The sequence below is a fragment of the Opisthocomus hoazin genome, chromosome 3, assembly GCF_030867145.1.
Source record: "Opisthocomus hoazin isolate bOpiHoa1 chromosome 3, bOpiHoa1.hap1, whole genome shotgun sequence".
Classification (NCBI taxonomy): Eukaryota; Metazoa; Chordata; class Aves; order Opisthocomiformes; family Opisthocomidae; genus Opisthocomus; species Opisthocomus hoazin.
Window position 1 is genome coordinate 61,300,783 of NC_134416.1, and position 14,973 is coordinate 61,315,755.

Here is a 14,973-nt window from a genome sequence, read left to right on the forward strand (position 1 = left end):
AGCCCCGCCCCCCCCCCCCCCCGCGGCTGCTCGCGCTCGCTGGCCGGCCGGCGCGCGGATGTCAGGTGCCGCCGAGCCCGCGCCGCCGCCTTCCCGCCGCCGGCCTTGAGGAGAGACCAGAGGGCGGCCATGAAGATCTGGAGCTCGGAGCACGTGTTCGGGTGAGGGGCCGCGAGACCCCCCGCGCGCGGCGGCCGTTGGGCGGCGGCGCCACTCCTTCCACCGGCAGCGCGGGGCGGGCCGCCGCCGGGCCCGGCCGGGGTGAGGGCGGAAATAGGGACCGCCGGGGGGCGGCCGGCGGCGGCGGCGGCTCCGGACCAGTGGTGCCGGCGCGAAGGCTCGCCCGGCAGCCGGGGGCAGGGCGGGCACCGGGTTCCGGCGGCGTTAGATCCCCCGGGGAGGGGGGGGGGGGGGGAGCTGGGGTCGGTCCGCGGCGGTGCCTCAGCGCTCCGCCTGCCGCCGGTCCGTCACCGCCTTCGGCTTTGTCCCGTGTGGCCGGACCCCCTGCGGGGGTTTCTGCCGCCCCCGGCCGCTTGCCAGCAGGGCAGGGGTCGGGCTGGCCCGGCCGGCGTGACTGCTTGATAAAGGCGCGGGCATTAAAGGAAAAATAACTTTCACACTATCAAAAAAAAAAAACCCAAACCGCCCAGAGTGCTTGATGATGCATCCCGAGAGGCTCGGACAGAGCGACTGTATCTGCCCTTGGCCGTCAGATGCTGCCAGGGGGACGCCCAGCAGACAGCCAGCAGACAGCTGGGGGAGTTTGCTTTCCCTCAGGCCTTTTCTGCGCTGAACTCATTTTGATGTGGCTCTCGCGATCCAGTTCCGTTTTTTGCATAACGAAGGAACAGCAGGTGGAAGTATCAACAGGGACGTGACGCTTGCTCAGGCTGTAGCGGGGAGCCGGCTTGGAGGACGCGGCAGCTCAGGTGCGGCGATTAAAATGCCACCGATAACTCGGCTGCCCCAGGTCTCTTAAAAATCTCAAAACTTGGAAAGCACCAGGGCTGACAGCTCTTGAAATATTTACAAAGTATCTCAGATGCGCAGTTTTAAACTTCCTTGATGACAGTTGCACAACTGAATTCATGATGCTGACATAGGTGTCAGGTGCTCAGCTTTGACATTAGTCTGGTCTAACTAAACCCTGTAGCTCCCAACATGAAATTACAGGCCGAGGCTAGTAGAAGCCGGTTGTGTATGGTGTAACTTCCGAGTTTGAGCTTAATATCTGTCACCTGGGAGACAGAAGCTCGGTTTTTATTTGGCATTTTCTCATCGAAATTGTTGGAACGCCCGCGTCTTATGGTGTAATGTGTGTGGGTGTTCACTTCAGGGGTTGATAAAATATTGTTGTGCCTTATCAGATCTCTGACTCTTCAAATCCCTCAAGGACCCTTAGCAGAAATTTGACCTTTTCAGTTTGTGTATTTGCTGTTGATTATGATGTATTGTCGCTGAAGATAACAAGGAATGGTCCTCCGGCTCTCCCCCTGATGTAAGAATCGAAGGCTTTATTTTTCCTGCTCACACCAATAAAGCTGAAAGACCTTTTCTTACTGTTTTTGTTGGACAAAGGGCTTATTTTTCCAAGCTTCTGTTTGTTCTGTCAGTGGTGTACTGTTGATGCCCTTCCGTACAGGTCTATTTTAAGACTAAAAGTAGCGTTCTTAAAAATCAAATCCATTCAGGGCCCAAGTACAACTCTTATGTACAAGTTGGCACCCCTAAGCCTTCTGAAGTTAGATAGCAATAGCTGAATTTTTAAAGGTACCTTTAAAGGTTATAAACCTTTAATTCCAGATCTATCAGTTATTCTGAATGTAGAAATCATTGCTTAAGGATAGAATTTGTGTATTGGATCAAGTCCAGTTTATCTAGCCTCCTCTCTTTCAGAAGAAGATATATGAAGAGCCCTGTGGACAGCCTCGCCTCCAGTAGTGGGGCTGCTCTGATCCCAGGAGTCTGAGATTATCAAAACTCGTTTCATAAAAACAGTTCTGTATTGAGAAGGGTATCGATAAATGTAATTCATGCTAAGCAGTAGTATAGGTGCAGACCTAAGGCAGTGAGCTGATACGGTTTGTGAAAATCTGTTTCCTTATTTTGAACTTCCTGATCTTTTTAGTTGCATTAAATTTCACTTTGCTTTTTTGTTATAGGAAGAAGCGGAAGCTAATGATTTCTTCATTAGTTTATTTGGCATGCTTATAATTATAGAAGTACTTATGTTGGAGTGGACTTCTGGAGGACATCTAGTCCAGCCTCCTTCTCAAAGCAGAGCTAACTTAAATGTTATGCTTTTCTGGCTGAGTTCTGAAATGAATTGAAATTCCACAAACTCTGTGAACAGCTACCTTGTCATTGCGGGATTTTTGCACAGCTAATCAGAATGTCACTTGTAGCAATTTGTGACTGTTTTCCCTTGCCCTGATTTCTGTTAGTCTTAGGTTAATAATTCCTTTCTTCACTCTGTAGAAAGAAATATTTTTTTTTCTGTTTGTATGTCAATACTTTCTTATTGCCTTTCCTTACAGGGTATTCTGAAGGGACTTTTGGGAGCTATGAAGTTGTACAGCATGTGCCATATTACACAAGCTAGATTCCTGATTTAGTGTTGTCTGAATACTTGCAATTAAATACACAGTAGTTACAAATATTGTCTCTTCTTCTTTATTCAGACACCCCTGGGATACAGTGATCAAAGCTGCTATGAGAAAGTACCCCAACCCAATGAATCCGTGTGTGGTGGGAGTAGATGTCCTTGACAGAAGCCTGGATAACCAGGGGAGGTTGCACAGTCACCGTCTTCTCAGCACAGAGTGGGGATTGCCAAGCATTGTAAAAGCGGTACGACTTTACTGTCTTAATCGTTTATTAAGGGTGTGGTGCATTTTTATGTCATCATCCGAATTGGAGTTGAATTCAAAGTAGAAGCATAATTTATAGGAAATATCATACACAAATATCACATAAGCTGTAATTAGCGTACTTTGTAGTGATATTATGTCGTAAGCTTTAATATGCCTGTGGTGTGTGTCTATACATGCCTTCCAGACTGGTCTGTGTCATGCTGTATGACTGATACAACCTACCAGCATGTAGTCCTGTAGATCGCAGTGTTCTGGTGTCCATGAATTACTTTGTATTTATTTGGGGTCACTAAGAGCTTGACATTTATGCCTTTCAGTTTTTGGTGTGTTTTTTTTTTTTTTTTTAATTTTAGTACTTAACTTTTAAATTTTTTTTATTTCTTCACTTTCAGATCTTAGGAACGAGTAGAACTTTGACTTACGTTGAGGAACATTCTGTGGTAGATCCAGTGGAAAAAAAGATGGAGCTTTGCTCAACCAATGTGAGTGGTAGCTTAAAAAGTTCCTCGTAATTAGTTCTGGAAATTAGATGTTTTGCTCTTAACATTTAGGTTAGACATGTGTTTGTGTCTTTCATTAGGCTGTGGCAATTTCCATGTCTTAGCTGGCATCTTAGTTGGCTCTTTCTTTTTTACTCCTTCCCACAAATAGGGAACTTTACATACTTTGGGATCAAACATTCGTGATTCTGTTTGTAATGTACGATTATTTCTCAGAATGCATGTAAAATAGTTTGACTTTTAGATGAATAACTTGTTCTAGATTACACTGCCATTTACAACATAAGTTTTAATTTGAAATGCCTTTATTCACAACATGTAAATGAAGTATTATGGTATATTTTGGTATCCTGGGAACTTGTAACTATCAGATTTAAAGTGGAGTTTTCTGTAACAGAGTCTTGTCTCTGTACAAGAGGCATTGTCTTTCCTGAGTATTAATTTTCTGCGTGCTCCAAATAGCATTATGGTGGTCCTGGTCTTGAAGAACCTCTCTGAATTGCATGCCATAAGTCAGATAATAGTCAACATTCAGAAAAAACAAATGGAAAGCTGTTTGTGCTTTGTACTGCGAATAGGAACTTAGATTGATATAATTAGATCTAGGATAGGAGAGTATGCATCACCCTTTACTGGGCTTTTTATTGACTCTGTTCTGGGTTTTATATCTGTGTACACTGCTTTGTCTCTGACGTTAAATTGAGTGCTCTACTATTGAGTCACGCTGTTGATAACAGGAAAATGAAAGGTGGGAAGTGATGATTTCAGCTTCTTATTTTTCTGTTTAAGATTACTCTCACAAACTTGGTGTCTGTTGATGAGAGACTGGTTTACACGCCTCATCCTGAAAACCCTGAAAAGTAAGTAAGGATTATTGTGTGCTGCTTTGTATGTAGGAGACATTATGTTAGTCCAATTTAGTTTAGGTATTTACTTTTCTTTATTCTCTTACAGAACTGTGCTAACTCAAGAAGCAATTATTACTGTTAAAGGCATTAGCTTGAGCAGTTACCTGGAAAGCTTAATGGCAAACACGATATCCTCTAATGCCAGAAAGGTACATCTTTATTCTGTTTTCTCCCTCTCTCCCCCCACTCCTACCTTTCTTTTTGTTGAAATAGTAATTGTCAGTTACGTGTGCTGAATACTAGATTTAGTTTCTCTAAACTTTGTGCACAGTTTCAGCTTATTTTTTTGTAGGACCTCAGCAATTAGAATATAATTTCCCGGAGTATGAAAAGGTTTCACTACTAAATCTTTGTTTTTCAACTAGAATTGCACATCAGAACAAACAAACCTCTATGTGTATGCTACAGTTACACATAGCATACACATATTAGTAGTTGGTTTTGGTTTGTTTTTTTTCCCAAAGCACCTTTTTAAACACTAACCTCCTGTTTCTGGGAGTTAGTGCTAGCAGAGAATAAAACTTCCTTTAAACCTTTATAACCTGGATTTAGCAGTTAATGCTGGCATATTTTCTGTGTTGCTTTGTCAGTTGTTCCAGTTCCTGTCCATTACTGAGCTGTCTCCTTGCCTTTGGCTGAGTAAGGTAGTGTAAGCAGAGGCATGTTCTTTGAAGAGACGAAACTGTGCTGGCTTTTGTAGGTAACACTACACCAACTCCTCTGTCTTGTGCTTGCTTTCTCTACTTGGCTTGCAGCCATGGAGCTGTACGTCAGCACAGGCAGAGCTACGGGAATGCTTATTCTTGGGCACTTCGTCCTGTCCTTCTTTGGGGACGGCAGGAAAGTAATGGGGTTGCTAGAGAAGAAAAGGCATCGCTGCCTAACAGCAGGATGAGTGCACCTGCAATGTGAGTTTGTGCTCTGCATTGCTGGAGAGTTTCAATGCAGTGGGAATCTGGCCCGGTGAACTCCTGCTGTGCCAGAGAGCCTGTGCTTTGGCCAGCCCTTTGTCCTTGTGAGAGGTGTTGCTTGACCAAGGCAGCGTAAGCCACCTTGAAAGGAGGTATTGACCAACTAGATCAGAGAGGAGAAAGCCGCCTTTTCCTCGCTTCTGTGTGCTTCTCCAAAAATGAGAGGAAAACAGGTTAAAATCGGGGGATGGGGAAGGAGTGGTGGTAATTTCTAGACACTGAAGAGTAACTATCTGAGTGTTTGTTTGAAAGTCATAAACAGAATGTGTTTCAGATAAATTACAATTCTATTCTCATCCAGTTTCCATTTAAAAGTCTGTGTGGGACATATATTCTTGATGGAGAAGTCCAAACCCTGGCTCAGAACCAAACTTCAGGCTGACTCAGAGGTAGCAAAGCCCTAGCTAGTTGGAATGGCCAGACCAACTGGGCACACTTAAAAGTGCTGGCTGAATTCCTCTGGTGATGTCTGCCAGATTCACATGTCTCTGTTGCACTCAGAGAAAGAATGTAAATATTTCTCAGTACTTCTTCAGGTGTTGCCTGTGTGAGAGCTCGATTCCTTTTAAAGATTGTTCTTCTGTTCTGCACTGGCTCACAAGCTTCTTGCCAACCAAAAAAGACCTTCTTGTCCTGTGTGTTTCGCTGAAGAGTCTCGTCAGAGATGTTGAACTTGGCAGGAATTTGTACTTGCTGTTACTGGCCCTTTCTTTGCTACACAGTAACCTATTCTGCTATTACTAGCTCTTCTCCCATGCTGTGTTGTTAGCAGCCCTCTTAGACTTCATTAAAGTTGCTGAAAAATGTTTTGTTGTTCTGAAGAAACAGGAAGTAAGTATTGAGATTTTGCTCTGAGATGGAGGTGGCAGATGACTCATTATTATTTTTAGTGATGACGGAAAAATCATTTGCCATATGTTGTAAATATTTTCTGTGTTACTCCAGGGGTGGGATGCTATTGAGTGGATAATTCAAAATTCTGAAAGCGCTCTAAGCTAGCAGTTCTCCACATCTACAGTCTGTACTAACTAGTGGTAACGCCAGCATTCTTCTTCTTGGTACAGCATTTCAGCTTTCTAGCAAATATGTGCATGGAATGTCGTCATGTGAATTTCATGAATTAAGCTGCATGTATGTTTTATACACATTGCGTACAGGAATGGCAAACATGTTCATGACACTGCAGTTGTAGAGAATGAGAGTAGGTCAGATCTGGACTGGATCAATTAACCCGTGCTTATGCCACTGGACAACCAACTTGCTGCAGCCATGTCTTGTGCCACGCAGTGTTGCTTGTGGTTGGAAAGTGGGACGGAGACTGCAGGTAACTAGGCGTGTGGATGAGTCCCTCCACCGAGTGCTTGATCTGGGCCTGGTTTACATGATCTCAGTATGTGAAACTGGTACCTAAAGAAATTAATAAATTGGTTAGTGACTGGATTGGCATTATAAAAATGTAACAGAATTTTACTCTTAGGATAGAAAATCGATTTCTTGACACAGATTGCCTGACAGGGGTAATCTTTTACTTAGTGCAATTTTATTTGCTTTTCTTATGCCTGAGGAATATTGTTGCCCTTCTGTGAACTACTGTGGAAAGCTGTACAAAGCCTGAAGCTGTCAGAATGCCAGACTGTTCGTGTTTGTCATTGGTCTTGTAGTTACATTCATTTCAGTAGTAATGTGTCCCTTGAGTGATGTGACTATGAAAAACTCTGACTTCAGGGTTGAGTGAACTGAATGTACTTGCCCCTGTGCTACCTCTGTGCAGACTGTTTTCCTTCTGCTAGTCAGCGTAGCCTGTCTCTGTCATTCCTGTATTGGCTTACGCTTCAACTAATAAGATTCCTTAAAAAATGAAAAAATCCATTATGCTGCTTCTCCTACTTGAGAATGTAGGGTTTTTTTACACTGCTTACTTCAAGATCAGTGTATGCCATGAATGTTTGCTTTTATGTTCTCATTCCACTAAGCTTTTATGGCTGTTTTTCTGGAAAATATCAACTGCAGAGGCTCAGCATTTATCAATCACTTAAGCTCTACCAACAAATCTTCATATGCAGCGTTTTGTCTGCCAAAGACGTCATACTGCTAACATATGCAATGAAGACCAATGCATGCTTGGTTATGAATGTGCTTGCTTGATGACATACTACAGAATTTGTTGTACAGTATGAAACTTTGTAGACCAATCCTCTGTCAGATTTTTTTTTTTTTGTAACCGGGTACTTCTATAGTACTTGGAGGCTTTGCATCTTGATAAGATTTGTAACTTAACTTCCTGTGCAGAATATTCCTGAACTCTTCCTTGCCCATATCACAGGTTTATTCTTATCTGCAAAATACAGCATATAGCATATGCAGGTCTAAGGAAACGTTCAGACTTATGTAGTCTCAAAAGCTGAAGGAAACACCTTGGTGCTCCAGTGGAATATTGTGGATTTTTTTTTTTTTTTAATTTCATTTATCTTGCCGACACATCTATCACCTAAAACACTATGACCTGCTTGTTTCATAGTCAGGGCCTGTAAAGAATCTCAGTGTTTTTCTGCTGAGCATTTTCTACATCAAAGGCGTTTTTGTCTTTCTGATAAGTCATCTTTGTGCAATTAGACAAATCTAACATCTAAGCTGTTGCTGTCTTACTCAGTTCTCTGTGCCTGTGTCACCTAAGAGAGGACATTTTAACCTGACTTTTAAATATCCAAACGCGTGCTCACTGAAAGATGATTCCCCCTCTCTCCCCCCGTTTTGTTCCTTACGGAGCATTCCGCTCGCCAATTCACTAGTTACAACTTGTTGCTATGCAGTAGCCCGCTGCTGTCTGGGTGCTTGTATCCCTGCTTTGCTGCTGTTCCCAGGTCTTGCACAGGATGTAGAGGCGGTGGAAGGTATCGTCTGCGGATGTGTGGCCGATTCGGTGCTCAAATGGAAGGAACTCAGAAGTTAAATCATATTCTTCCATAGACTTTTTTCAGCAACCCGTACTTAAACTGGACAGTTTAAATTACGTTTTCTTGATTATTGTTGGTATTCTTTAAAGACGTATCTTCAGCTAAGTTAACTTAAAGATACTAGTTATTCAGGTAATTCTGGATCGGGCTGAATCCCCCTTTCTGAGCTCTGGCCAAGAGTTGAACACTTGGTTCTCAGGTTAAGGACTGCCTGCCGGTGCAGACATAGCAATTAGTCTTTACTCTGTCAGTCCCTGGGATATGAAAAACCTGAAGAGAAACAGGGTCAGCCCCTAACTGAAGTTAGCGAGAGCCTTGAGATAAATCTGCTCTTAATCATAGTAAAACTTTATTTCTTTTAATGGGTTACACGTTGCAGCCTGGAACTGGGCTTATAATATTATTCCAGAGTAATGTTTCTAGCCTCCAAAAAAAATTCCTCAAGAGAATGTGTGGGTTTTGTTTCAAACTTTTTTTTTTTTTGTAGATTTTCAAAGCTGTTTATGCAGATTCTTGTTCATGCTTAGTGGTTTATAAAGGACAACCGCAGGTTCTGTACACTTCAAGAGGTTTCTGTTCACTTTATCACCTATAATGCAACAAAAACCATAGAATCATAGAATTAGTACAAAATAGTACCTCAGAGTTCAGAACAACTCTCTGTATGTGTGGAGGGCCATTCCCCCCTTCGCCTCCATCTCTGTAGAGGGCTTGAACACTGACACTGCCTCTGCTGAAGACTTTGGACTTTTTGGGCTCAGATCCTTTATCTCCAGAGCTCCTCTATACTTGGCCAGAGCCGTGCGGCTCCCGGTTACTGCTCTCCACTGTTTGTACTTGTTATTCTTAGTAGGGTGATAGAGGTGAATGTCTCTTGGCTTCTCTTTAAGAGAAAAAAAGGCCAGGTGTTCTCCTGGTCTGATCCCATCTGCTTGTTTTGGTTAAAGCTGTCATTCTGAGATTGTGGAGCTCTAAAATCTTGCACATTTACTTAGTTAAAATCCTTCTCTTTATTTTCTTGGCTTTGTTGTGCGAAGGGCTGCGCGCTTATCTTGTGATCATTTGGGTGCAGCTGCTACAGGGTCTCCTTAAGGTAAAAGTTCTCGACGTGCTTATTTTGCTGGATTCCCCTGCTCTCACTAAAGCATTGGCTGGCAATGCCTAGCTTTGAGGCACTCTCATTCTGATAACCGAACAGGGAAAGACTGTACCTTCACATAAAATGTACAGCCCTAGTCTCTCAGTTAGTCAGTTCTATATGCTGAAAAGTTGCTGTGCATCAATACAGAATTCACTGTGAGTCCACCTCTGAACTCTTGCTAGGTGTCAAATCAATTAGCTGCTACTTCAAAGAGCACTTGGAAGACAATGTTTCTTTGTCCTGGATCTTCTCAACACCTGTCCATGTAACTTGGTTAATGAATCTGAGAACAGTATCTAGACGTTGCCATAAATTTGCTGATATTCTTTGGGTGGTGGGAGCAGCAAACAGTAAAAACAGCACTACTCTGACACAAGGGATCTTCACCGTGGAATTAGGCTTTTTGCCTCGGTGCGCTACTGGGAGCTCACACCAATACTGCATTTACTTCTTGTTTACGGGTTAAGCAAATGCCTTGGCAGTGAAGATTCCATAAGAAGATGCTAAGAAATTATCAGTATAATCTGGTATCAAACTATGCAGGGCATGAAATTAATTTTAAAACAAGTCTCATGTCTGACAGAGGAGAAACTATACAAACACGAGCAGTGGTGGTGTATCTGTTCTGATCCTAAATTCCAGTATTTTCCTGGCAGGGTCGGGATGCCCTGGAGTGGGTGATCAGCAAACTAAATACAGAATTGGAGGAGCTGAAGTCAACGCGCGAGGGCATGAAACCAGCCATGGCAGCAGCATCAACAGAAAAATGAAACAAAAAATACCAAGTAACTGACAGAAAAGGTTTATTCTGAAGATTTCTTTGTAGATCTCCCTTCCAAGGCTGATCTGCAGAGGTTTTACATATTCATAAGAATATTGGATCGCCGGAAAAGTAACCTCCTCAGTCATCTCCACAGCAGCTCCTGTTGCCTACTGAAGACGAAATTGACCTCCTACGGATGAGCTTTTCATTTAAACGATTTATTTTTAACACTGGAAACAAAACATTTAGCACATTTAAAACTGCCTAAATGTGCCTTTTATAACAAAGATAGGGAGTATGTTTTATTTACACTGTGTCGGTTTTTCGTACTCAAACTTGAAAAGAATGCATGTGTGGTATGAAGGGTTTCCCTTGTGAACATCTGTTCTGTGAAGGGCTGATAGGTGCTAGAGCACTGAATGGTGTCTGGTTTTTAATCTGATAGTGTCTTGTGACCATTTAAAGGGAACTACATGAGTCAGAACATGATACTGTAGAATTAGTTATCTGTCTAGAGGATCATCCCGAAGAGCTGAAACTTGTGCGGTACTAACTTTTCTTACGTTGTTTAAATGTGCTGCCTGAACATGACACACAGATACTTTACCTCTTAGATGTTTGTATCCAAACAACGATAAAGTTTCTATTGATGTTAGTAGTCTAAACCAGTTTTTGGTAGGGAGAAGGGTATAACTTATTTTCATATTTATTAACTTGCTTTAGTTCCTCCCCTCCCTATGAGGAGAGGAGTAGTAATTCCTGGAAGGTGCTGGAAAATAATTCTCTTATTTATGTCTAAGAAGGATACTTGTAGGCTACTTGAGTGAAGAGACTGTGCTGTTCTGCTGGTCCTTGCTCTTCACATCATGTCTTAACTGAGGCAGAGACTGATGCAGTAACCAGAGGAACTGAAATGAGAAATAAGCAGGAAATTGTAAATCCAAATGGTAAGGTTTCGTGGGCATGTACTTCCCATGCCCTGAATGGGGAGAGCAGGAGTACAAGAGAAACAAATGGACTCTCCTTTTTGAGTGCTTTCTACTAACTAATGACTACCAGTGTAACTGAATTTTTTCAACACTTTTCCACATTGGTACCAAATGCTTTTAGGATAATTTCAAATGCTTCCCATTATCTGGAAAAACACTCCAGTAACTGCAGAAATTGCTTCCTATAAAATGCGTAATAATATATGTTGGTAACAGTCCTAGCCTTGTCTGATGTTCATAAAATTTTCATATTTGGTCCAGGTGTAGTATACGTTTCTTAGATGGCCCTCTGTTAGGGCATTTTAACTTATTTTTTGGTGTGCACACACAGTGAAATAACTGTTGCAAGGATGTTTACTCATTGAAGTGGCAAGCATGTGTTTAGGAAGCTGTTAAAGAGCATGAGTAACTGCTAAAAAGCTAGAAGCGTACAATGTTGGTCACTGTTTTGATCTGGTAATTTTAAAGTGTCTGTAGCTTAAGGGAAATTTCAGTGTTCATATTCTGGTTAGTTTGAAAGTGAGCATTAATTTGGATGTAACTATAGTCTGACTAAATTACATGATCCTAATGAATAAACTTAATTTTTAAAAATCTATGTGTTGGTCAAAAGCAATTAAATCAGTAGCTAATATTTACATTGCTCTTTTTATATGGACCTAAACCCTTTCTGATATTGGAACAGAAACTTAGAGCGTAAGGACTGATAGCAGGTCTCTTCGGGAAGATGCGCTGGATAGCTTTGGTGCAGGTCGGTTGTGCTGCTCAGGGGAGCGATGCCACTTCCTGGGCAAAGAACGCAGAAGATATTCCAGCTCCTGGTGTTGTTCTGCTAGGAAGCGGAGTGCAGCTGTGGCAGAGCTCTGCAAACACAAGGAAAAGCTGAGTAAGTGTGTGTGTGTGTGTGTGTGCATGTGGAAACCTGTTTTATAGCATTTCCATACCTGCCTACTGGAGATGACGAAAACATAGCTGTCGAGGGAGTAGGAAAGTCTTTGGAGGAGTTCATGTATTGCTTCAGTGTGGAGGGAGACTTGGCTAAGCTGCCTCTTGCATCAGATTTGAAATAGTTGCTCAGCATTGTTTTAAAGCAGACTGATGTGTGTGTAGCACCTTCCAGCATGAGCTGGTGTCCCAGAAAAGTCACCGCAGGCCCCTGTATTCTGCCAGGGCCGAACTCCCCCGCCACACCTGAGGGTCAGTACCAGTTATGCATCAGTTTCCTGGATTAATTTCTTTGTGCCTTGTTTCTTTCTTCCAGAAACAAATCCTTACCTGCTTGTGTTGAAGCATCTCCTTTCTGTTTCATTCCCTGCTGGCTTGGGGCTGCTTCCTCTCCACGTTTCTCTGCTTGGGAGCTGTGTGGCGAGAGGCTGGGTTTTCCAGTCTGCCTGCTGCTCCACTCGCCATAGAGCAGCACGGTGCCCGCTTGTCTCAGCCCTCTGCTGCTTTTCTCTAGGCTAGGTGGGAGCGGGGAAGCCTTGGGGAGGGGAGAGACCGATTTCTTCCGGAGGCCAGCTGCATCACCCAGCTGCCTCTCTCTACTGCTGGACAGTGCTGCTGCTTCTGGCCTTGTCTTTGGGGTAGGCGACACCCCGGCACCCCTGGGCTCAGTGATCTTCCTGTCGTTGCTCTTTGCTGGGGCGCGTGCAAAGGACCCTGTGGGCAGTGGTCACACAGGGACCAGGCAGGCTCCGGCGTTTAGCAGATGAAGTGATCCTTCATTTCCCGCAAGCTTTCCTGGACACTGTCACTCTTTTGCTTTCTGCCCATCGAGTTCGCAGATGGGGCTCCCACCCTTCTTGTCCCTTGGCCATGTGACTCTTCTCGGTGGGCTCCGGTGGGCTCTGCAGCTGTGTGTTCAGCCCCACTGTGTGTAACGCTGTTTCGGAAGCACTCCGTTTCCTGCCCCAGTTCTGTCCTTGTTGCAGTCTGAGCTGACCCTTGGGGAGGGGAAAAAAAAAAACCCCAAACCCTACCTTTGGAATTCTTTGGCTTCTCTTGTTTGTTCCCGAGGGAAACTCCCTCATCATTTCTTTATTTACTGGAAATGACTAAAAAATACTTCTGAAATCAATTTTATGTTGTGTGCATTGCCTGAGGTGTCTGTCAAAGACAGCAGGTCGCATGCGAGGGACAGTGCCACGCTGCTTGCGGGGGCACAGGGCGGGGGGGGGTGTGGGGTGTGTAGCTTTTAGGAAGGAAAAAAAAACGTATAAAGCAGAAATGGCATTAAGTCAGCACTGATTGACTTGGAAGGATCTTGAAGCACTGGGGACCAAGCAGATGCAAGCTCGACACTTGTGTGTCGCTTAATGGGGAGCAGGTGCCATTTTGAGTCAGAATTCTGCACTTTGGGAGTTGAAAATAGTTTTGTGTGTTGGGGGAGAGAGGTTGTTCGCGGCTGTCGTTCAGGCCCCCAGGCTTGCAGTGCCGTGTTTGTCGGGCGTTCGGTCGCGGTTCAAGGGAAGGGGGTGGGGGGGTGTGTGGGCTGGTTTGAAGAACCCTGTGCCAGCGTGTCAGGTCTCCAGACCGGTTCGAGGTGCGGCTGCTCGCCCTGCCCTGTGCCTGCAGCCGCACCGCGCACGCCCACTGGGCAGGGGCGAAGCTGGGGGCAGCCGGGTCCTGACGGCGGGGGGGGGGTGACAGCAAGGGAAGAGGCCGTGGTGAGTCCCAGAGTGTGGCAAAGTGGGCACGGCAGCTCTTGGCCCTGACGGGTTTGAAGACATTGAAGATACCAAACTTGAGGTAAACTCTGGTTTCTGGTTGATGACTGTTTTCCATGCTAGTGCAGACAGGCTCGTGTTAGCAACAGCAGACATTAAAACAGCGTAATCAAATGGTCTCTGGTGTAATCGGTTTTGTGTAACTATCTTTGTTTCCTTTTTTGTTTCTGACTTGCCCTTTGTCAGTCTGAATCCTCCATGCTTCCCCGTAACTCTTGCTGCTTTTCCCCCACCAGGCCAGCAGCTACGATGGGGGAAGGGTCATATTTGTCGGGAAAAGGGGCAATCCTGGCGCGGGTTGCACACTAGTCTTGAGAGACCTGCGTAACGCAGGTAAAGGCACTGAACTGCAGCACTTGGCAGGTATCAGGCACTGATGCATGTGACCATGTAGTAAAGTAGCTCTGAGTAAGAGGAACAGTGACACTGCGTGATGTGACATTTTTCATTTAAATCTTCCGGTGGAGCAGGGGGTAAAACCTTGCCTATTCTTGCATCTTCCTAGATTGTAAGCTGTGAAGGGCAGGACTCTGCGATGTGTCTGTGTACACTATGGTGCTATCTTAAATAAATGACATCCTCAGTTTAAAAAAACACTTCTGGGTGTAATTCCTGTAACATCAAATGGGCTGTTGGTTTTCAGAGGACGCTGAAGAAAAATGATTTGCATTAGTCCGTGCTGGGTAAGCAGCAGGACCCAGTAGCAGGCTCCCTGGAGCTCGCTGTGAGCCACGCATCGCACTGGTCAAAAGCCCTGCAGCGGCCCTCTGTGCCTGACCTGGTAACTCCGTTTGGCTCTGGCGCGGCTTCATTTTGCAGTGCAACAGGAAAGAGCCATCTAAAATGATCAGCCTTGACTTGTAAATAAGACCTTATTTATTCAATAACCTGTCGTCTTGCCCCACCAACAGTACCTGCCACTGGTCAGAATCACGCAGGCGATGGACCACCCTTCTAATCGCAGATCCAGGAGGCAGGTTGTGCTTTCCCTATGGAGTTGTTCAATCAAAAGGTTATTTTTGGGAAGCACAACTCCTGTCCTCTTACTTCTTCCACAGTCAGGTCACTGAAGTGTGACACTCATTTATATCGGAAGGCACCTGCAAGTAAGATCATCAGTAAGGGCTCCTCATTTGGGGCCCTGCTGG

General features: G+C 44.4%; 1 protein-coding gene across 4 annotated transcripts; it reads left to right on the forward strand.

Moving 5' to 3' along the window:
• Positions 1–5: 5 nt before the first annotated feature.
• On the forward strand, positions 6–11,697 carry PRELID3A (PRELI domain containing 3A). 4 transcript variants are annotated; one of them, XM_075416499.1, is made up of 7 exons: positions 6–161; positions 2,682–2,850; positions 3,266–3,355; positions 4,163–4,233; positions 4,328–4,430; positions 4,872–4,925; positions 10,004–11,697. In XM_075416499.1, the coding sequence occupies exons 1-7, from the start codon at positions 130–132 to the stop codon at positions 10,115–10,117; spliced, it is 633 nt and encodes a 210-aa protein (XP_075272614.1). In that variant the 5' UTR covers positions 6–129; the 3' UTR covers positions 10,118–11,697. The 4 variants fall into 4 exon arrangements, 3 of the variants coding, with proteins under 3 accessions (XP_075272614.1, XP_075272615.1, XP_075272613.1); XR_012763466.1 differs by lacking the exon at positions 4,872–4,925 and adding an exon at positions 6,198–6,310 and having other exon boundaries at positions 45–161; positions 10,004–10,077; XM_075416498.1 differs by lacking the exon at positions 6–161 and adding an exon at positions 694–929.
• Positions 11,698–14,973: the final 3,276 nt, after the last annotated feature.